At 51.1% G+C, this 23,331-nt stretch overlaps 1 protein-coding gene across 4 annotated transcripts in view; it reads right to left on the bottom strand.

The window, feature by feature from the left end:
• Positions 1-23,331, bottom strand: part of SCARA5 (scavenger receptor class A member 5) — a 118,137-nt gene that overhangs the window by 7,243 nt on the left and 87,563 nt on the right. For 2 of the 4 annotated variants that reach the window (XM_045880069.3, XM_045880071.3), the window contains one exon: positions 3,986-4,180. In XM_045880069.3, the coding sequence (XP_045736025.1) occupies positions 3,986-4,180 (195 nt within the window). Of the gene's footprint in view, positions 1-3,985; positions 4,184-23,331 lie in introns of all 4 variants that reach the window. The other 2 variants (XM_045880068.3, XM_045880070.3) reach the window with 1 other exon arrangement.

Below are 23,331 nucleotides of genomic sequence, written 5' to 3'. Positions count from 1 at the left end.
TGCCAGGCCACCAGCTGGAAGTGGCAGATTTGAGATTCTAACTTGGGTTGGACCCACAGCCTGAGCTCCTAACCACCGCTCTACCCTGCCTGGGCTCCTAGGGCAAGAGCAGTGAGGACAAAGAGGAAGGAACAGAATCAAGGGACACCAGAGAGTAGACACTGGTGAAATCTGTGGGACCCAGGGACTGGCCAGATGAAGGGATGGGGAGAGGGAGAGAGCGGGAAGGGGGACGGGCCGGCAGTCCTGGCAGGCAGGGCAGGAAGCACATCCAGAGGGCACAGAGAGAGGCCAAGCCATGGAGGGAGGGGCCAGGGCTTGGGAGACTGAGCCTGGGAACCGGCAGACTGGGATCAGGAGTTGGGGCCCTGGTGGGGAAGAGGGCTGTGGTCAGAGGGGTATCCCAATCTGAGGCACGGCCCTACCGCTGCCACGAGAGGCCGCATCCCCTCCCCCCCTCGCCCCCATAGCCACCACAGCATTCCCCCTTCCCCCCCCCGCCCCGCCACCACGGCATCACCCCCCACCCCCGCCCCGCCCCCATAGCCACCACAGCATAAGATTCAGTTACACGCCTGCCTTTCCCTCTACACAGAAGCTGTTGAGGCTGGAGGCGAGGGTTACTCAACCCCGTGTCCCAGCACCGAGCCTAGTGCCCAGCGATGGGAGGTGCCTAGAAGCTGCTAAGGAAGCAGGCAGAGCAGCCTGGCTTCGAAACAAGGGCTCAGAAGAGCCTCGGCTGGGCCAGCCCCTTCTCTTACCTGCTGTGAGCCCCTTCATAACACCTAGCCGGCCTACCTGTCCAGGTCTCGAATATCACGTAAGATACTAGATGGGGACAGAGATGGGGAAATGACAGCGCAGATGTGATATGTACGGGGAAGGGAGTCCGGTTTTACACTGACTGGTTTAAAGTGATGATTTCAGGGGCACCTGGGTGGCTCAGTCGGGTGAGCAGCCGACACTTGGTTTCGGCTCAGGTCCTGATCTCAGGGCTGTGAGATCGAGCCCTGCGTCGGGCTCCTTGCTCAGAGGGGAATCTGCTTGAGATTTTTTTTCTCTCTCTCTCCCTCTGACCCTCCCCCCCAATAAATAAATAAATCTTTGAAAAAAAGAAGGGGCGATTTCAGAACTTCCCCACTTGTCACATGCTACAAAAATCAAGGGGGAATGAAAGAGGCCATGGAGTCTCAGTTTGGGACTAACACTGCCCGTGACATGCAAACGACTTGTTTCGGCTTCTCTAAAGGAGTTTCTGATATTTTTCGTCCCCACAGGTTTTACTTCCACTCCCTAGGAAGGAGTCCTCCCTGAAGGCAAGAATGGAAAAGCAAGGACTGTTCCTACAGTCCCTGTTCCTCATGCAGACAGAAATGGCGTTTTTCCTTGAAGAAAACAGGCTGAAATCCGGCCCGGAGCTTTAAGTGGGAGGAAAGCGCTCTCTCCGGGTGGGCTGCCCTCGGAGGGGCTGTATTCTCTGAACTCCCCCCGCGCCCCGGCCTTGGCCTTCGCTGGAGAGGCCAGGACGGGGGGGGCCCGGACGGACTGGGAAGGGGGCAGGACGGGTGCGCAGGACGGGCGGGCGGGGCCAGGCAGCTGCTCTCTGCCGGTGGTCACAACAGATTTCACCAGTCACCTTCAGCCCCTGGGATTGTCTCCTCCTGCTCAGCTGACTGTAACAAAGTACCACTGACTGAGTGGCTTGCAAACAACAGACCTTTATGTCTCACAGCTCTGGAGGCTGCGAGTCCGAGATTAAGGTGTCAGCATGGCTGGGCTCTGAGGAGGGCTCTCTTCTGGGTGGGAGACTGCATCCTTCTCTGTGTATCCTCAGGGAAAGAGGACGAGGGAACTCTCCGGGGTCTCTTTTATAAGAGCGCGGGTCCCATCATGTCATGACCTGATCGCCTCCCAGAGATTCCCCCCCCTCATCGCGTCATGTTGGGGGTTAGGATTGCAATATATGAATTCGGGGGAGACACAGTCTATAACAGTGCCTGGGAGTCTAAGGGCTGAGATTCTGAATCAGAGTTGCCCCAGCCCCTGGGAACCGGCAGACTGGGATCAGGAGTTGGGGCCCTAGTGGGGAAGAGGGCTATGGTGGAGATCCCTGGTGGAGATGAGGCGAAGGGTGACTGAGCAGTGGAGGGTGCCACAGCCAGCCTGGATGTGAAGTGGCTCCGTTTCTCTCTCTGGAGCGGATGCGCCAGTCCCCCCCCCCCCCCCCACGCCACGCCCTGAGTCCCTTTAGCCTTCCAGCACCGTGGTTCTGGCAGCCAGGGTATCGGGCAGGACAGCGACCATGCCTGGCTCCACTCCACGACACAAGGAGCGCTCACAGCTGGGCTGTCTCTTCCTGTGCAGGTCACAAGGGGGACCTGGCAACCGAGTGTGAGTGGATCGGTCCAAATCCCTCTCCACACCTGTCAGGACTTGGGTCCTATGACAGGAGCATTCCAAATCCCAGGGGACTCAAGCTGGAAGGCACATCACAGAGTCTGCAAGCCCTTTTAAGTTACAGACAGGGACGCCAAGACCCACAGGGAAGAAGCAACAAGATCACACAGCCACGGGTCAGCACACTCTCCTATGGGTGTGGGGAGTCCTGCGTGGTGCATTTGGGTCTGTAGTAGTTGTGAGTCAACGCAGGTTTCTTCAAGGTCAAGGTCTGACGGAGGAAAAAGCATGTGTGAACGTGAATTTTGTATTTGAGTGTGAAAGTGTATGTGGTGCCATGGATGTTTAGCACATGTCAGTAGGTATGTAACAAGTGATCCCATTTTGTGTGTCGCTTGGGTGGTGGTCACAGCAAGCATGGCACGGTATAGAGAGTGCTCTGTGCTGAATTGTGTTCCCTCAAATTACTATGTTGAAGTCCTAAGCCCTGGCACCTCGAAATGTCACTATTTGGAGACAGGCCCCTTAAAAGAGGTGATTAAGGTAAAATGAGGCCATCAGGGAGGGCCCTAATCCAAGATGACTGTGTCCTTATAAGAAGAGATTAGGACACACACAGAGGGAAGACCTTGTAAAGACATACGGAGAAGACAGCCACGCACGAGCCCAGGACAGAGGCCTCGGGAGAAACCAAACCCGCTGACACCTTGATTGTGGGCCCTCCAGCCTCCAGAACTGTGAGAAAACAAAATTCTGTTGCTTCAGCTCCGCAGGTCTGTGCTATTTGTTACAGCGGCCGAGCAGACTAATGCAGAGCGCGAGCCTGAGGGACAGACACAGTGCCGTGGATGGGGACTGGAGCTGGGCATCTGCCCAGAGAAGGTCTGCACCCCTCCCTCACAGCACCTTGTGCCATCTGCAGGAAGGGAGGCGCGCTTGAGCAGGTTGAAAGGAAAGCAACCAAAATGGTGAAGGCTTTCAAAATCCTGTCACATGAGGACGAGATGGAGTTACTGGAGATATTCACCTGAAGAAGAAAAGCCTCAGAGAGGGTCAGGGACAGCCTGCAGAATGGATGAGAGCCTGGTCTCCTAAGCCACCTGCCATTTGCTAGCTGTGTGACCGGGGGCAGGTCATTCAACCTCTCTGTGCCTCGGTTTCCTCATTTGGAAAGTGGTGATGTTAGCTGTACCTACTTCCTAGTGTTGTAAGGGTTAAATGAGTGAATATCTGTAACATGTTTAGAACCGAACCTGGCACACAATGGGCGCTATGTAAGCATTTGGCCCGCTCTGTGCTCCATCACGAAACTGCAACAGCGCTAAGTGGGAGGGAGACGCAGGGCTGAGAAGGAGAGCCCCCAGGGGAATCCGACAGGAGACCAGAAACAAAAGGAGGTCAATCCAAGGAAAGGAAGAATGTTCTAATAACCAGAACTGTGTGAAGACATGCCAGCTTGCGTGGGGGACAGCAAGCCTCCCGTTGCAGGAAGCGTGGGGGGCAGAGGTCAGCTGACCCTTGGCGGGACTCAGGCTCTGGGGAGGAGACCCGACGAGCATTCCTGGGCCCTCTCCCCCAGAGGGCTTACCTTGCCCAAACCGCGCTGTCCGGTACACCTCCTCCACGCCGCGGAAGCCCAGCATGCGGCACACCACGTCGCCGTCCTTCTTGTCCCAGCCGTCGTCACACACGGTGCCCCAGCGCCGCTCGTGGTACACCTCCACGCGACCTTCGTGCGGCCCGGAGCCGTTCACCAGCCGGATCATCACGGCATCCACGCCACCTGCTGGGAGCAGCCCGGGGCACCGCTGAGCTCTGGGCTCGCCCGCACCCCCAGCCCTCACGGGGGACCTGCCCCCTACCCCACCCCCGCATGGGGCAGAGGGGACCCAGACCATGACCTGCAGAAACCCTGGGGTCTCACCCCTGCCCTTGATCAGTCTGCTTCTCTCTACCTTTTTTTTTCTTTTAATAAACTTCATTTTGGGGGGCACCCGAGTGGCTCAGTCGTTTAGCGTCCAACTCTGGGTTTTGGCTCAGGTCATGATCTCAGGGGTGGTGAGATGGAGCCCTGCATGGGGCTATGTGATCAGCGCAGAGTCTGCTTGAGATTCTTTCCCTCTCCCCTTCCCTCCCCTTCTGCCCCTGTCCCTGCTCTGGCTGGTGTGCAAGCTCTCTCTCAAATAAATAAATAAATAAATAAACAAACAAACAAATAAATAACAGCTTAAAAAAAAGATAGACTTCATTTTTTCAGAACCGTTTTAAGTTCACAGAAAAATTTCCCGTAGCCCCTTTGCCCCTACACAAACACAGCCTCCCCCACTGTTAAGAGCCCACGGCGGAATGAACCTACACTGACAGGTCATTATCACCGAGTCCACCGTCTACCTTAGGATTCCTTCTTGGTGTACATTCAGTGGGTTTGGACAAATGTCTAATGACATGTATCCACCATTATAGTATCCTACAGAGTAGTTTTGGTTTTTTTTTTAAGATTTTATTTATTTATTTGAGACAGAGAGAATGAGAGAGAGAGAGCACATGAGAGAGGGGAGGGTCAGAGGGAGAAGCAGACTCCCCGCCGAGCAGGGAGCCCGATGTGGGACTCGATCCAGGGACTCCAGGATCATGACCTGAGCCGAAGGCAGTCGCTTAACCAACTGAGCCACCCAGGCGCCCCTACAGAGTAGTTTTATTGCCCTAAAAATCCTCTGTGCTCTTCCTACTCATCCCTCCCCACTTCCCAGCCCCTGCTGACCACTGATCTTTTCATTGTCTCCACAGTCTTGCCTTTCCCAGAATGTCATACAGTTGGAATCATACAGTATGCAGCCTTTCCAGATTGGCTTCTTTCACCTAGGAATATGCATTTAAGGTTCCTCCATGTCTTTTGTGGCCTGATAGCTCATTTCTTTAGAGCACTGAAGAATATTCCATTGTCCAGATGTGCCCCATTTTATTTATCCATTCACCTCCTGCAGGACATGTGCCTCCAAGTTTTGGCAGTTATGAATAAAGGTGCTATAAACCCTCCTGTGCAGGTTTTTGTGTGGACATCAGTTTTTAACTCATTTGGGTAAATCCCAAAGGAGTGTGATTGCGAGATTTTTTCCCACCTTTTGGGACCTGGTGACCAGCAGTCATGCCTGCAAGGGAGGAGGGGGAACAGAGAAAACCAAGGGAGGATCCAGACTCTCCTAGCAGGTGGCCTTGCTGTGCAACACGGTAGCTGGGGAGGTCCCCATGAAATGTCTCAGCCCCGAGTTCCAGCATTTGTGCCTACTTTCCCACTGGGCTGTGAGCATGAAAGTGTGAAGCCAGACAGGCCTGGGTGTGAATTCTGTCTCTCCCACTCACCGTAAGTGGGAGACAGTAGCTCATCAAATCTAAGATGCCACTTTTTTAAGGCACATCACTATCATATGTGCTACTAAGAAGGAAAAAGTTCGGCCAGTGACAGTGGCAAATTACATCAATTGCGAGATGCTTCCAAATTTCAGAGATGTGAAGTTGTGTGTCACAGAATCAGTGAGATGTGGCAATCCATGAAGAGCTTAGAACAGTACCTGGCACAGAGAAAACTCTTCTTTCTACCTGGATGATCTTATGAAAGACTCACAGCCTCTCTAAGGGGATGTCCCCTACTGTGACATGGGGGTAACATGTAGGGCTATTGTGCAGACCAAATGAAATCATGTGGGGGCGCCTGGGTGGCTCAGTCGGTTGAGCAGCGGACTCTTGATTTCGGCTCGGGTCGTGATCTCAGGGTCATGGGATTGAGCCCCACGTAGGGCTCTGTGCTCAGCACAAAGTTTGCTTGTCCCTCTCCCTCTGCTCCTCCTCTCGCTCATGCTCTCTCTCTTATTTTTTTTTTAAATTTTATTTAAATTCAATTAACACAGAGTGTATTATGAGCTCCAGAGGTAGAGTTCACTGATTCATCAGTTGCATATAACACCCAGTGCTCATTACATCATGTGCCTTCCTTAATGCCCATCACCCAGTTACCCCATCCCCCCACCCACCTTCCCTCTCTCTCTCTTAAAATAAATACATAAATAAAATCTTTAGGGTGCCTGGGTGGCTCAGTCATTAAGCGACTGCCTTCGGCTCAGGTCATGATCCTGGAATCCCAGGATCGAGTCCCGCATCGGGCTCCCTGCTTGGCAGGGAGTTTGCTTCTCCCTCTGACCCTCCCCTCTCTCATGCTCTCTCTCTCTCTCAAATAAATAAATAAAATCTTTTAAAAAAATCTTGAAAAAATAAATGAAATCATGTGTATAAGGCTCCGAGCATGGTGCCTGGCACACTGTAGACCCTCAGCAAATCCTAGGCTGCTCCTCCTTCTCTCATGGCTGAAACTCTATCACATTCATCTATAAACTCTATTTAGCACAGAACCCGGTTCTAGGAAATGAACAGTAAATGTGCTGTGCAGATGAATGAAGATTCATTCCTTTGCAGTACAAAGCACTGCCTTATTTCTCCAAGGGGATGTTTTGGGGACTCAAAGAACACTGCAGCAGCTGAAACAACCCTTAAGATCATCTCAAAGCCAGGGTCTGGCTGGGAAGTCAGTGTCGGGCCATCCACGCTGTTAGTGTCAGGGGAGGAGTGGGAGCTCGGGTCCCCTCACGTGTCCTCTAAGGTCCTTTCACCATCCAGAAGTGGGGTAGCAATCTTCATCCCTCAGGGACCAGAACTTCCTCACTTGACAAGATATTGGAGTGGCTGTTGGGTCTTAAATCTGGTCACACATCAAAATCATTAGGAATGCCTGTAAAATGCAGATTCCTGGGCCCACTTGGACCTACTGGATCAGAGTCTTGGTGGCGGGAGTCAGGGATCTGCAATTTTTACAAGTGCTCCCCATGATTTCAAGGTACTATGTGTATGTGGACAGGCCTTTGGAAGTGATGGGAGTAGATGATCTGTAAGGTTTTTTCCAGCCCCAGTGTTCAGTGATTCCAAGGCCAGGGAAGAGGGGGAAGAGGTCAAAGTTGTCTCTTTTTGTTTTTCTTTTTGCAGCCAGAAACCACCTGGGGCATGTAGGGTGGTGGTGAAATCACCTTACTGTGACATGGTGACATGTGCATGACATGATGCAGAAAAGACCCTTATGTGAATTGCCAGAGAAAACAGCAAATCCGATCAAGCTCCATGCCCAGTAAGTACTGCACTCTCAGACCATTTTTTTCTTCTTTTTTTTGCCAAGTGGGCTGGGGATTCCCCCCTTCCAATGACTGTGACCTTCACAGGCCCCTGGAGGGGATGGTAGGATTGATAAACCCCACATCTGTACCACATGAGAAAGGAGAGGAGTTAGAATTGGCCACATGTCCGTTATGTGCTGCCTGGGCTGGGGAAACCCCAGAATATTCTGCACTGGGGAACCAAAGAAGTCACCAGAAAACCACTCAAGGCGCTGAAAGATCACAGATGGATGACTCTGAAAGGCTTCTTGAAATGTTGAATGGCATTTTCTACACATCCTTCATCCCTGACCATTCTTCCCATATGGATTTGCTGCAAACACAAGCTCATACCAGGCTGTCAAGGCTGAGAATGAGCAAGAGAACACAGGAATCCTGAAGAAGGAAAACATGGAGAGAAGCTAGAAGGCAGAGACCGGGTCTGAGACAGAGAAACTCCCCAGGGAGCAGTAATGACAAGCTAACCTGGAGCCAGCAGCAGCAAACGAGGCCTGGCCCCTGGCTGGGGGCTTTTGCCCTCGGTGGGTTGGCCGAAGCTGAGATGTCAGCCCTGATTTCTCACAGAGCTGCCTCGCCTCTGTCAGCAGCCTGTCACAGTGGCCATGGGCCATACCAGGCCAGCCTCCAACAGAAGCCTCAGTGTGGGGTCGTAAGTAGAAGAGAGAAGTGACAGGAGAATGTTGTGGGTCCCAGAGCAGGCCAGGCAGAGTTCAGGGTGTCAGGTCAAAATAATAGGAAGAGGCTGGCTGCGACCCAGGAAGCCAAGGCTGACGTTCGGAGATTCCCCCATATCCTCCCTGCTCGGGCCAGCCTGAACTCACGTCATTCATGTCTTAGTTTAGCGAAATAAGTGTCTGGCCATCTGTTAAAGGCCTGGTCCTGTTCTAGGAGTTATGGATATATCCATGAACAAAGTCTCTGCCCTCAGGGACTGGTATTTTAGTGGAGAGACTAGCAGTAAAGCTAGGGGGAAAAAAGTAACCATGGCCAGGTAGTGATGAGTGCATAGACAGGAACAGAAGCACAGAAAGGGGACAGAGAGGGGCGCCTGGGTGGCTCAGTCATTAAACGTCTGCCTTCGGCTCAGGTCATGATCCCAGGGTCCTGGGATTGAGCCCCACATCGGGCTTCCTGCTCCGCGGGTAGCCTGCTCCTCCGTCTCCCACTTCCCCTGCTTGTGTTCCCTCTCTCGCTGTGTCTCTCTCTGTCAAATAAATAAATAAAATCTTAAAAAAAAAAAAAAAAAGAAAGGGGACACAGAATGAGAGGAGGTGCCATCTTAGGTGAGGAGACAAGGAAGGAAATGGAGCGTGAGGGGATGTGCCATCTTAGGTGAGGAGATAAGAAAGTGAATGAAGAGTGAGGGAAGATGCCATCTTGGACAGGGACACCAGGAAGGGAATGGAGAATGAGGGGATGTGCCTTCTTGGAGAGAGACAGGGAAGGGAGCGAAGAGTGAGGGAAGTTGCTATCTTAGAGAGAGAGAGAGAGACAAGGAAGGGAATGGAGAGTGAGGGAAAGTGCCATCTTGGAGAAAGAGAGAGAGACAAGGAAGGGAATAGAAAGTGAAGGGAGGAACCATCTTGGGTGGGAGGGAAGAAGGAAGTTCTTGAGTAGAGACCTGAATGAGCCAGAGGAGGACATGAACTCCCCCATCTCTATAAAACCCCTCTCTGTGCTCCTAAGTTTTTCTTGTCCTTTAAATCTCAGCTTACATGTCCCATCTCCCTAAAACCCTCCCCACATCTCTCACACCTGGCCAGGGCCTCTTCTTTGGATGTATTTATCACTTCATCTAAAAACTGCCTATCTGTCTTCTTAGGACACCGAGAGCATTCCGAGGACAGATCACGTGGCCTGATACAGTGCTTGTACATCAAGATGCCCAAGCTGTGCAAAATGAAGGCATGTGTGAATGAACGAACTCAGATAATACAGACCCAGGCGGGCAGGTCCTGTCTATTGGACATAGCTCCTCAAAGCCTAGGGCTTTCTTATGAACCCGGAGAATTAGCCATCAGGGCATCCCACAGCTCCAGCACCCCCTTTATGACATCAGGGCCCATTCTACTCACTCATTCACTGATGGCTTCTTCTAGTGGGATAGTCCTGGGTTCTGGACCCCAGGGCTAGGCTATTGGTACAATGACCATACATTCCAAATGAGGAAATAGGGTTGTGGTCTGTCATATGATATGGTGAGTACTGGAAGAAATCTGGAAAATGTCATCTGGATGCTGAAATATTGGAATTCCCAGGAGGCTTCGATGTATATGGAAGTGGCAAAAGAATATTTGGAAACAGGACAATTTCAAAAAATTGGACACATATGGTAACCATAATTACGAGACTCGCAGCATCAATTTCAAGGATGTCTCCCTGGTTTATGTCCCACGATCCCCATAAGCCAAGCAAAGTTGTGGCCCTCAGGACCCTAGGTTGGCTCCTTGAGCACTGGAACCTGTTCTTTGTAACTTGTTCCCAGATCCTCCAGATTTAGGGTTTCTCCTCACAGTGGAGGTTGAACACAGTCACACCTGCTCATGGGATGCTGCATGCCCCAGAAGAATTGAAATGATTCTGAAATCCTCATGGCCTCTCCTGGACTCATCGAAACATGACACATTCTGTCCTAGTTCTATCTTACAGAACTGCCACTCAGGCTGGGTTTTGCATCCTTTTCTTTCCCGTAATAAAAGCTCAACTCTGCGGACCATTCCCTCAGGAAAACCAGAGGCTGAGATTTGATCTGATTATGATGCAAACTGCCCCACAGCAGGGCCTTGGCCAGGCCCAGGAGCTGTTCCGAGCACAGTCTGTCTGGCCTCCTGAGGAGCGGCAGGGGAGGTCCCAGGCAGGCATTTGCCACAGGCCTGAGCAATGATGCCGCTTCCTGCAACGCATGTGGATAATCACCAAATGACTGCAACAGTGCCCCCCTCCCCAGCCTGGGAGGGATGTCACGATGGTAAAAGGTTGGGGTTTCTGTGGGCAGAGGGTTTGAACTCTGCTTTTTCCCAGCAGTTGCTGCCCCAGGGCAAAGCTTTCCCACCAAGCCGCCAGCCACCACTCGGAAATGCTCTCACCCCACAGATGTGTCACCCCCACATAACCCGAAGTGGTGTCTGAGAGGCGGTTTCAGCCTAGTTTTTGACCGCCCCCCCACCCCCAGGACACTTCTTGCAAGTCTGGGGAGCGTCTCCCTCAGACACCTGCCGAGAGTGGTCCCTCAGAGTGTGTGGGGCCACTTGAGGTCAAGGAGATACCTCTCTGCACATGACAGGCAAGGAGAATGGCAGGCAGAGATTTTGGACTGCACAAAACTCAGGCACGCCCAGGGCAACAGAAAGAGGACTGGCCCGGTTGGAGGGCAAAGGGCAAGAGTGCTCATGGGGACCTCAGGCTTTTGTAATTGCATGTAACTTCCCTTAATAACTACTTTTGCATGTCTGACAGGCCTCTTGACCTCTTTTCTTTTTTTAAAAGATTTTATTTATTTATTTGAGACAGAGAGAGCATGAGCAGGGGGAGGGCCAGACGGAGAGGGAGAAGCCGATTCCCCACTGAGCAGGGAGCTTGACATGGGGCTCCATCCCAGGACCTAGGGATCAAGACCTGAGCTGAAGGCAGACGCTTAGCCGACTGAGCCACCCAGGTGCCATGCCCCCACCATTTACCTCTTTCTTTGCATCCCCCCTCAGTGGGGCCTGGAAAATCCTTCCTGAGCAAAATGAAAATCAGCAACCCTGTTGAAAAGCCTGCCCCCCACCAAGCCCTATGTGGATATCTGATTTTGATTCATAAAGGGAACCCTCTGAGTCAAGAGAATATCAAACTCATTCTCTTGTTCTGGGGTCTCCACCCTGCAGACTGGACTCTACCTAGCTTGCAAGTGGAGAGGGCAGTACTGACCAAAAGGTTGGCCCCCACCCAGCTCTTCACACAAGAAGCACTCTCTGGAAGGTCCGAGGTTAAGGGAAATACCAAGGAACTGTTCCTCATCAAAAACCTGGAGGACAACCTGGAGAGTTTTCTGACTTGAATCCCTGGCCCAGTAAATCTTGGGCAGAGCTTCTCCTAGCACTCCCCCATAGCAGTGACATCCAGATGTTTATAGGATCAGGCCTCTGTGTCTTTTGGCCCTGCAGCCCAGATTTGGGATCAGAGGTGCTCCCCTTTTATACAGAGAAGCAGACAGAGAAGAGTCCTTTCAAAAAAGCTCACACTGGGAGTGGCCACTTCTTTGTCTGGCTGTGTAGCCCTAGGGGCAGAAGACCGGCCCTCTCCAACTGGGCAGGCTCCTTGCCCTCTCCCAGATCAAAAGGATCAAGCATTTCTCCAACAAATCTTCCAATGCATCAATGGTTCTAATCTCTGCTTGGAGGTTTCTGCCTAGCTGCAGCGCCAGACCACAGAACCCACCTCCTCATTCCCTGACCAGCTCTTCGGACCCTGCCCATTACCCAGGCCACTGTCGGGACCGACCATGAGGCCCTCATCCAGCCTCCTGCGGGAGGACCCCAGACCCACTCCAGTCCTGGCCTGGCCCCTCAGTAAAGGGGGGAAGGCGAGGCACAGATGGGGTCAGAGCGTGAGGTGAGGGAACTGACATTCTGAGATAGGAAGGAACCAGCAGAGTGTAAGGGGTCAGAGCGTAACTTTTACATGTTCTGGGGTTATCTCTAGTAATGACTTCCTCAAGCTTAGTAGGGGGCTACAGACATCACCATTACTTACTGCATAGAGCTACTTTTAGTCACACTGTCTCAAATGATGGAGAAGCCTAGAATTTGCCAGCTGCCAGGGACTTGGAGATCACATAGTGAAAACTGTTCATGTGACACTTGAGGATACAGAGGCTCGGAGAGGTGATAGATCTTGCCCACGGTCATCCCACAGTTAGGAGTAAGTAGAAAAGCTGGGACCTGACCTTGAGACTTAACCCTTGAGCCAGTTCTCCATCTATACCTTTCTTGCTTCATTTTTCGTAAGATCCCCCCTTCTTTATGAGCTCTCTGGGCAGGGTTCACTGATTCTGCTTTGCGACTTTGATGCAAGATGCCTTTTGATGGAGCAGTCACATTAAAAATAATTACTTTAACCCTTGAACTGTAATGCTTCTACCCCCAATTTGTAGAAACAGTTTGGCTTCTCCTAAGTCTTATGGGAGGACCAAGAATGCAGGGATGCCCTTGTGAAGCACGTCTTGAATAAAACAGAACATCATTTCTAACAGCTCAAGGCCACATCCCTGGAATGACCCTAGCCTCCCTTCACGTGCCTGCCTGAGAAAACTCAAGGCTGCCAAAAGAATTTACTATTTGTTCCAGCCAACACCTGAAGATAGGGCCCTGTCTCCCAGCCTCTGTGGGAGGGAGGGAGCCTAACTTGGATAAGAACCAGTCAGAAAACCCAGATGGGTTTCCTAGGGACCAACCCTCCCTTCCTGCTTTTTGTCATTTTTCACTTTTCTGACTCTACTGAATCCCCACTCACTGCCCTCCCACTTCTCTCATTCTCCCTTCAAAGCACCCAGTCACCTCTATACCAATGGAAGTTGAATTCGGTTCACACGGGCCTCTTTTCCCTATCGCAAGAGTATGTTACTAATTTAAGATCCGTCCCGATCACTTTAACTAGCATCCAGCTTTGTTTATCTCTGACATCAGATGTGATAAGACTGGCATTAGACAAGTTCAACGTGTATGCCATGCTCCCAGCCTGTCAGCACTTCCTTACACATGGGTAATGCCATGAATGATTGGTCTGGCTCAAGAGCTCGAACCACTTTGATGATGATTAGCAGGACCACCCAGATTCCCTTAGGAATGTGAGTTGGGGGAATATGGAGATAAATGAGCAGAAGCAGCCTCAAAAAGAGGCAGGGACAGTGAAATTAATAAGCCACGTTGGAGATTAGACACTAGATGGAAGCCCGACTGCTGTGGCCCCCAGAACTGCCTTGGATTCTGGATGACCTTTGCATCGTAGGCTCTGCAAGCTTGTTTGTATTATGACTCCTGATCTTCCAAAGTCTTCCCCGGTGTCCTTACTATATGCCCCCATTACCTGAAGTGACCCAATGAGTCTCTGTTCCTTGCTACCAAAAATGCCCAAAGAGAGTACCTGGGAATGCTGTCAATCTAAGGCCTGGCTAGCTACTTGCTTCTTGGGGTGCTGGGTGGATTTGGGAATTAGGATGGAGGAAAACACAGTGATGATAATGCCCGTGGGAAGGCAATGGGGGAAAGTAGAAAGAGCCTGGTTCTGGACTCAGGAACAGGGTTCGAATTCTGGCTCCACTATCGGCCAGATTCAACCTTTCTACACCTACCTTCTTTCTTAAAGTGGGTATAATGGTGGTGGCTGGGAGCAAGAGCACATGTCAAGGACTTGGTACATCATGGGCACCCATCACTGTGAGCTCCCCCCACCCTGGCTTTGTCCAGCACTTCGTCCAGCAACTCGTGGGTCAACTCTGAGAGGTCTTCATGGGTTGCTGAGGATGGCTGGTAGACAGTGGCCTGAGCAGGGATCATATCCTTGCAAAGCAATCCTGCTGTGTGGAGAGTGGGGGCAGAGGGGGGGGGGCTCACCCCTCCAATTGGATTAATCTCCTGACTTCCTCTGCTCTCCCCAGAGCACAGTTCCTGGCTTCTTAGTATATTAAGGGAGAGGGACAGGGGCGTCAGCAGCAGACTGGCTCCTGCTGTCAGCAACTTTCTGCTCACTAATGGGAGCTGAATGTGACTCTTTAAGCAAAGCAGCTCCAGAATGGTCCAGGAATGTAGCGCTCTGGCTGAGGCCACTCTGGGGCTCCTAGCACAGACCTTACCAATCTAATATGTGGGGTTTCTCTTCTCGAAATAAATGTTTCTTTGCTCTCTTTGCCTTGTAAATATATACGTAGGAAAGGCAAGGTCCCAGACCAAGAAGGCTGGGGCTAGCCCAGATTCCCCCGGCTCTGAATCCCTGAACCCCAGGACTGGAAGGAGCCCTGGATATCAGTCTTGAACCCCCTATCCCACTTTAAACACAGTAAACCAGGCCTGAGAGCTGCTCATCCTGCCTCCTGTGGGAACCCATTCCGGGAGGTTACAAGCCAGCATCTGGTTTCATTTACAGGGTGCTGGCATCCCTGGAGGGCTCCAGTAGTTTTCATCCAATTATTCCCTACCTTGTTTTACTCTATATGCTTCGGGTTTTGCAGTTACTGGGAAGCGAGAGGCAGAATATCTTCCTCCTTCTCCAGCATCTCGTGGGAGCACAACCAAGGGAGTGGCTTCATCACTGGGTCCCTCAGCGGGCCTGAGGGGACAGCTTAATGGCCAGTGGCTGCCATCTCATAACCGGTTTCCAGGGCTGGGCTAGCCTTAGAACTGTCTACTGCCCCTGGAGCTTGTCCACCTGTGACTCAGAACTGCCCCAAAGCCAAGTACAGCCAAGCCATGCTCCGGACACCATCCAGGAGATTTCAAGTCAAGGGTGGGCACTGAAGGGAACTAATGTATACTCAGGTCCTACTACACACCAGACACTGTGCAAAGTGATTCATACGTGCATTCTCTCCTTGATTCTTCACGACAGATCCATGAGTTTAGTTATTATGGATCTCACTTAACAGAGGAGAAAATGGGCCCAGAGAAGTCAAGCAATTTGCCTAGGGTCACACAGCGGCTACCAGGTAGAGCCAGGGAGAAGAGCAAAGGCCTTTCATTTTCAAACCGCAGAGCAGACTATCAGGCTGAATACTTCAGACAAATACTTAATAACGGCTGGCTTCATACAAAAAGTGCCTTTCACCTACTGCCCAACAGTCCCACGGGGTCTGCAGGAATTATTGTCTTTAAGAGTAAGGGAAGGAGCCTTGGTCTTAAGGTGGTTCTCAGGCCTAGGCTGCTGGGAGGAATCAAAATCTAGCCCTGCAGGGGGTACAACTTTCAGCAGTTCGTGGGTGATGTCAATGCACCTCGGGGTGGAGACGCACCGCATGAAGGGACCGATCGGGGATCAAGCCCCGGCTACACAACTTACCAGTTGTCGGACCTTGTAAGACACGTGGGTATCACCTCCTCCGGGAGGGTTTCCCTGATCTGTCGCCCCAACACGCACTCCCCACATATGAGCAATATTATACCGTCATTCCCTCTTTCAGGTCTGTGTGTACTCATCAGAGCAAGCTCCGTGAAAGCGAAAGCCATTCAGCACCCTTGTGGTCCCCATCTGTGGGAAACGTGGTCGGTCCTCACTTGCAGGCACTCTGGCGCATCGCAGGGCTTAACCCATTGTACCGAGTGAGTGATCAGATGTATGAATGGGGTTCACAGCCTTCTGCTGGGCTCCAGGAAAGAACGGATCCCTCAATATCCCAGACCCCACTTGGCTGTGCATCAGAAGGGCCCCCGAGCCCAGGGCACTTTGCTTCTAAAGACTAGGAGAGGAGGGAAACCCAGCCTAAGCCCGAAAACTCACAGCTCCCTTCGGTTTGTTTATCCTGCCTTCCAGGCCAAAGCAAAACAAGTTAAAAGAAAGGAGGTTGTGTAGAATAGAAATAAACACATGAGGCTGGGAAAACAGGCTCTGATTTTCTGCAGCTGCAGAGTAGAGCCCCGGGGATAATTTGGACCAGCTGCCCATTAAGGAAGTTGAACTTTTCATTCTCTTGTGAAGAAAGAACTCCCCGTGGCCCCTGCTAGCCCGCAGCACGGGGGCTCTGCACCCCACCTCCCCAAGGTGGAGGACGCTGGGCTCCAGCCTTCTCTAGACATGACACTTCTCTCTTCCCTGACATCTGTGGGAAATGTGGTCCTCATGGGAAGGACAGAAGCCACCCCACAAGCAAACTAAGGAATTTCTGGTCAGGCTCTGCTGGAGGGCATCGCTTTTTAAATGCGGTCTGGCCTGTGGGTGTGTTTTATAAAATGCTACTTCCCAATGGGAATCTGCTCTTAACTTAATATGGTGCATTGTGCCTCTTCAAAGCCCTTCTGTTCTCCTGGTTTCATTTTGATCTTTGTAGCCTTCCTCTCGAGTGGGTGGTGCTTATTATACCCATTTTACAGGTGGGGAAGCTGAGAGTCAGGGAAGGAAGGGTTACATGATCAAGTGGCCACACTAGGGTCCGTCTCCAGCCCCAGGGGCCACTGCACTGGGTCCCTGATTGAGGCTGACATGGGGTGCTTGGGCCTTTGCTGGGTAGAAAGAGCAGCACAAATACCTCCCAAGTTAGCACTGAACTTATCACGCTGGATTTTTTTTTTTTTTCACTGTTTTTAATGTTGGTCTCCCCAGCTCCGTTGCCTCTTCTTTTGGAAACTGGGAGTTAGTCTTATCTGATCTTGTTTCTCCAGTGCCTTACTCGTGGCTGCCCAAGTCCTCGTAGAGGCTCAATATGATGTGTCTGATCAAATAATATATGCTTTCCCTGCCCAGCCCTCAGCCAGGAGCTCCCCCCATTGCAGTGGGAAGATGTTGCTAAGGCCCAGAGCTGGATTTGTGGGAATTTACTGGGCAGCCCAGTGGAGAGGTGGAGTCCTTTGCCTTGCTTTTGCCCTTGGGCTGCTCAAAGGGCAGTGAAGGGTCAGTGAGTGGCAACAGGCCTTTAGAAAGAGAAACAAATGCAGTTGAGCCAGGAGAAAGTCAAAGCACTGAACTCTCATTTTATCACGCCTGTAACTGTAGGAGGCTCTGAAGTTTATATGGCATCCCTCTAAAATCTTTGTGGACCTGCCACCTTTACCTCCCAGTCCCCTGTTCAGGACAGGTGGCCTTTGTTAAGAAGGCACTCTCCCCCTCTGCCCTCACCCACACTGTCCCCACCCTGCCCTGTCTCCTCTCTCAGTTCCATTCTCCTTCAAGTTCAAGGTCTGAGAGTCCTTGGCTGGGATGCTTCCCAGCCCCTTATTATAACTTCTTGAAGGCGTACGCTACTTTCTAGATCTATGATCTTGGGCAAGTAATTTCACTTCTCAACAGAGTTTCCCCATCTGTTAAATGGGATAATGACACACGCCTTAGAGAGTTATTCGGAAATACGGGTGAGCTCCGTGACTGTGGTGGTTGGTTCTCAAGAAATAGTGTTGAATTCAACCTAAGCCCCAAGGATCACACTGGGGGGGGGGGGGGCAGGGCGGGGGACTGAGGCACTGCGACAAGGGACTGGCCCAGCATTTGAGTCCGTGAGGAAACCAGCCGTGACCCACCCCCCCACAGCATCCACAAGACCTCCCAGGATGTCCCCAGACTTGGCCTCCCGCTTTCATCTTCTCTTTCTCTCATCAGAACTCTACAACAGCGTACTTTAGGAGACAGACAGAAGTCCAGCACTCGGGGAAGTCGGTCCCTCTCGATAACTGGTTCCAAGGACACCCCAAGGGTGTTTGCCATTGTCCAAGGACAGGACGGGAAGCGGAGCCATGCATTTAATGCAGTGGTGGCTACAGGTGATCCAGTTATGTCACAAAGCCCCGGCGGGGACCTCCTGGGTTCAGTCTGCAGGGCTTCAGCATGCTTTACCTCCAACATCAGAGCACAGAGTGCGAAGTGGTGGGGCTTAAGAACAATTCCTAAGTTTGTTTGAGTTGCTTTCTCAATAAACAGTTTAACCACGCCTGGTTTTAATGTATGTCTCAACTGAAAACTTTCTTCATATGAAACCCACATCAGAGACCAGAACTTCAATTCTTCTGTGGTTCCAAGGTGTTGTTTTTATAGAAAATTCCCTGTTCACCTTCAGCCCGAGGTTTGTGTTACTAAAAGAGTTTTCTTCAGGGGCGCCAGGGTGGCTCAGTTGGCTAAGCGTCTGCCTTCGGCTCAGGTCATGATCCTCGGGTCCTGGGATAGAGCCCTGCATAGGGCTCCTTGCTCAGTCACGAGTGGGCTTCTCCCTCTCCCTCTGCCCACCCCGCATGCTCTCTCTCGCTCTTTCAAATAAATAAAATCTTTAAAAAAAAAAAGAAAAAGAATTTTCTTCAGGGCCAATCCAAGAAACCACCGTGTGTTTGCCAGGAATTGGGAATACCAGTCCTTGTGGGGGCTGCTTCTAGACTCCTCTTGGAAGGATGAGGACAGCAGTGTTAGCTAAATGTGGGTTAGGAGAGAAACGAAGGTGCTGCATGTGACACACTCCTTTGCTCGCTCACTGTGAAATGGGTAAGTGCTTAGGGAACAAACTGGTGACCTCCACCCGCAGTATGGAAGAGCCCTGCATGCCGCCAGTTAAAAGAAGCAGACCTTCCCAAGTTTCACTTACATACTCCACCCCGAATTCTTAACATTTGCTCCAAACACGGGCTTGCTTCTGTTCCAGCTAGTCCTTGGCACGGGCCCTCGGTTGGCTCCCGCTTTCACTTAGCATGTATGCAGAATTGGGGTACAGTTGACCCTTGAACAACATGGGTTTGAATCTCATGGGTTCACTTATACGCAGATTTTTTTCCCACTAAATAAAGTACCATTCCATGTATGTGTTTATTCTCTTCCTTATGATTTTCTTAATAACATTTTCTTTTCTCTAACTTACTTTATTGTAAGAATAGAGCCTACAGCGGTCCTGCTAATGACCTCTTAGCACCCGTCTGCCCCCTGGAGAGCACCCATCCCCCATGGGGGCTCTGTTCCTCCTCACCTAAGCAGGTTTTCCTCACCAGGCCCACACTGCATGCAGCTCTTACTCTCTTCCCTTTTAGAAGACACCAATAACCTCCACATCTAGCACAGGCAGCTGTCCCTGACTCTCAGGCAGCTGCCCCCCCCCACGCCCCCTCCCTCACCCCCTGGCTTCTTAAAGGAGCCAGGTCTTTTGTTTTTTCCAGGCCCTCTTGAATCTGTTTTCAGCCATCACACCAAGGGCAGCACGGATTAATCAGAGCTGAACTGTTTTCTGCACATAGCGATTTAAAGCTCTCCTGGAAGGGGTCACTAGGAAGTTTTCAGGAAAAATCAGTAGATTTGTTTTTGGAAGGCTTAAGATAAACTCTTGGCAAACCAGAACGTCTGGTAGGCCAGATCCCATCCTCTGCACAGAACAGGAGGTAAAAAAAAAAAAAAAAGAGGAGATTGCAGCAGGGGAGCCTGAGGGCCTGGCCTCCACGCCTCTTGGCCAGTGGGGTCAGAAGGGGACTTGGGTCTCGGGCTTGCTACTCCGCAGCCTGTGCTTCTCCTCTAGAGCTCACGTCTCATCTTCTTAGGAGGACTTTCTAGAAGGGGAGCAGCTCAGCCAAGAGAAGGAACAAGAGCAGCAGAGAAATGTGGACTTGGAATATGGACCTTTCTAGGGGGAGGGAGAGTCTGCCTACTGGGTGCCTGGCCTTGGTCAGAGCTGAGGGTCACCAGGGATGGCTGAGGCTCTGTTTTCATGACCTTGGTTCATGTACCTTTGCTCCCAGCTCCAGCCTGCTTCTCCCCTGGTCAGTCACCTCCCACTGTGGCCATGTCACTCCCTGCTTACACCATCCTGACTTCCCAGTGCCCAGAGGTCAACCCTAACTCCTGACTGCTCACCCCCGCCTATCTCTCTGGCCGTATTTTTTTGTTTCTTACAACCCCAAACCTCATCACCCCAAACTATTTGGGTTTATTGGGCAACGCTGTCCTGTTTCATGCATGGTTCTCTTTACCTGGAATACCTTTGCCTTCCACACTCACCTGTTGGACACCATTTTGTCAAAGACACCTCATTAAGTGACTCCCACAAGAGCAGGCAAAATTTGCCTCTGTACATACGTCTACAATAGTCCTCAGCACACTCCACTGTGATCGTGTGGTTATGTGTCTTTCTCACCTGCTAGATAGTGAGCTCCTCAAGATGAGGCCAGGCCTGACTCATCTTTGGTCCCCTGGCCGTCCGCCAGTATCTTTATACCAGTTTGCCAAAGAAGAGAATAAAGCAATGCTCTCCTCCCTAAATGTTTTCCTTCCTGCCACACTTCTGTCTTTTCCCTATGACGGGAGCGAACGAGGCCAATCTGCCTCACCTCTGGTCCCTTCCACGGCCAGCTCCACGCCAGCCCCGGTTTCTGACCCACGGGCTTCTGGCCTTTGCTGTCTCTGCTGTTCCTGCTCAGTTTCCATCCGGTTCCCACATCCCTCGTCTATCCACGTCCTGGTTGCTCATTTCTGACTCTCTGGCGCCTCCCACTCTGCTTCAGCCCTGACCCGAAGCAGGGCGTTTGCCACAGGACGACTTTTCTGAGTGAACTCTGTGCCCCTGTGTATTGTCAGTCACTAGACATAAACTTAGGGGAGGAGACACTTGAAAGACACTTGACCATCTCTACACACCCTTTGGGGGTCTCATCTGTCCCACCCGTGCTACGTGAGGATAAAGAGAAGGAAGGATTGTGCGAACCGAACGAGTGTGTGAGTGAACAAGCCCAGCTGTGTGTGGGTGCTGCTGTGGACATCACCTCGGTCCAGCCCATGGGCTCGGGTGACCCAGTCCCAGGGAACGGGGGAAGCAGGCCAGAGCAGGGCTCTGCTGGCAGATGCAGAATAGACAGTGGCCCATGCTGTCAAAGGCCAGAGAGAATAAAAGGTAGTCCCAGGATGTAGCAAAGGATGGAGAGTGGGCTCGAGGCCAGAGAGGCCTGACTTGTAACCTTGACTCTGCCCCTTATGAACTCTGATGACCTTGGGCAGCTTCCTTCTTCTCTACCATTAGCCTCCCCCTCTCTCGAAGGGGACATAGCCATGCCTCCCGAATAGTACTGAGAATTTAGTAAAATAATGTGCACAGAAACTTGATTCCTCACTGTACCAGCTATATGGTTGTTAGCAGTAGTATGTGAGTGGTTCATTTTTCTTAGAAGTGTGGTTTACTTTTAGAGCGTGTTGTTGTTAGGGTATTAAAGTTGTATAAGGAATTACAGATAAGCACCCAGTTACGTTAATAAAGAAATATATTTGCATATAAAAGGTCCAGGAGCTCTGTCTCTCCAGGCCTGCAAGAATGCTAACTTCGGGTGCCAAACGGATTCCCTGGGGTACCCCGGTGCAGCTAACTGTAAGTGCAGGGAAAGGAGGAAGGGAATTCATGCACTCCGAAGGACTCTTTGCATTCCTTACTCTAAAACAGAGATAGAAACATTTCAGCAGCTATGGAGTAAACTGTCTAGAAATCACCTCCCCGATAATTTCTTTTGAGCTTACACTACATGATAGGGTGCCCACTGCTCTTCCCCCCCCTACAAACCTACTTCCCTAAATACTGAAAACACACACAAGGTGTTAAACATTTTTCAAGTTTTCTGAGATGCCATGAAAACTATCAACAAGCACTGACTTAGAATTTACCCCTGGGTCATTCTGCGTATTTTTTTCCATGTGAAACCAAATTGAGGAAAAGTTTTTAAACAATCTGAACTTATATCCTGTTTTAAATTCATGCTGTGGGACTTAAACAAAATTGGATCCTTTACCTGCCCCTGAGCTGCAAAAATACTATTTATTTTTCCTGCAAATGGACCATATATGAAGGTAAAACAAATGTCTTTCTGCTTGAGATATGTATATGTAACTTTTTTTTCTCCTGGCCAAATTCCCAAAAGCCAAACATCTAACAGAATGACTGATATCAGCCTTGTCTGAAAAGAAAAGAAAAGAAAACTTTACATCTTGTCAAGCAGAAATCAAGAGATCTGGATTCTAGAATGTTTGAACCATGACCTGGCCGTGGGACATGGGGATTCTCTCTAGCTCTCTGTTCGTGGTCCCTATTCAATGAACTGGGGGGGGGGGGGGGGTTGCTCAGGAATGGGAGAGGAGTCGGCCTGAAATCCCATTTGGCTCTAGAAATGTATGACTCCAGATCAAAGTATGGGTAAACAATTACAAGATCCTATTCTGAAAAATATTTTAATACTGACTCAAAACACGGGTCCCGAGAAATCCTCTGTAATGCCCTCTTTCAAAGGAAAGCCCCCAATTTCTGATTCTGACCTGAGGGGTGTGTAACTTGGGTCCCTCATCAATCCCTTTATGTAGTAATATCCCCACCTGCTGGAACTTTAGGTTTTTGCTGCTAAAGGTGGGAGGTGTTTGGTAAAGGTTCTCCAAGCTGGGTTACCTGAGGAAGGTTCCTCTTCCACATTGTTCCTTCGTGGAGGAGGCCAGAGCTCTGGTACTGAGCCCTTTCTTCCTGCCTGTTAGATCTTGTGGTGGGGCTGCCCTGGGCTCCGGGAATGACAGAAGCTTCCAGAAACGGGCACTCAGCGCTCATCAGAATTTCCACTTTCCTGAAAGATGATCCTTGGCTTCCTCCTCAGAGCCCCGGTCCCAGGGATCCAGTTAACACCCCTTGGACTGGAGCTCCTTAAAAACGGAACCCAGAGTCTGACCATAGCATGGGTTTGGTGTGGTCAGAGCCAGGCCAGGGGGTGGAAGCCATGGGAAAGCAGGCCCCCACCAGCCCCCCTGCATGGGGCAGCCCCGAATTGCATCAGTGGTTTCCTTAAGTCCGTATCTCCAGGTGAGGGACTCACTAGGGGTTTTAGGGAGCTCAGGCTGACTCTTCAAGACCGGGGGCCTAAGATCTCATTCCAGAATTGGAGAAGCCAGAGGCCTGGGTTTTCTGTTCTGCCTCTGCTCCTGCCTTGGGAGAGTCCACCTTCCACTGAAAGCCTCTGAAAACAGGTGATGGATGGACGGCCCACCTTTTATGTCCTACGATTCCTATGTGTCTCCCACGTTCTTCTGCACGCCGTGTAAAGCCTCCCATCTG

The sequence above is a fragment of the Mirounga angustirostris genome, unplaced genomic scaffold (genome assembly GCF_029215605.1).
Source record: "Mirounga angustirostris isolate CCGP_5_RB_7025 unplaced genomic scaffold, mMirAng1.0.hap1 SCAF_2, whole genome shotgun sequence".
Taxonomy (NCBI): domain Eukaryota; kingdom Metazoa; phylum Chordata; class Mammalia; order Carnivora; family Phocidae; genus Mirounga; species Mirounga angustirostris.
This window is presented reverse-complemented; position numbering and strand designations above follow the sequence as displayed.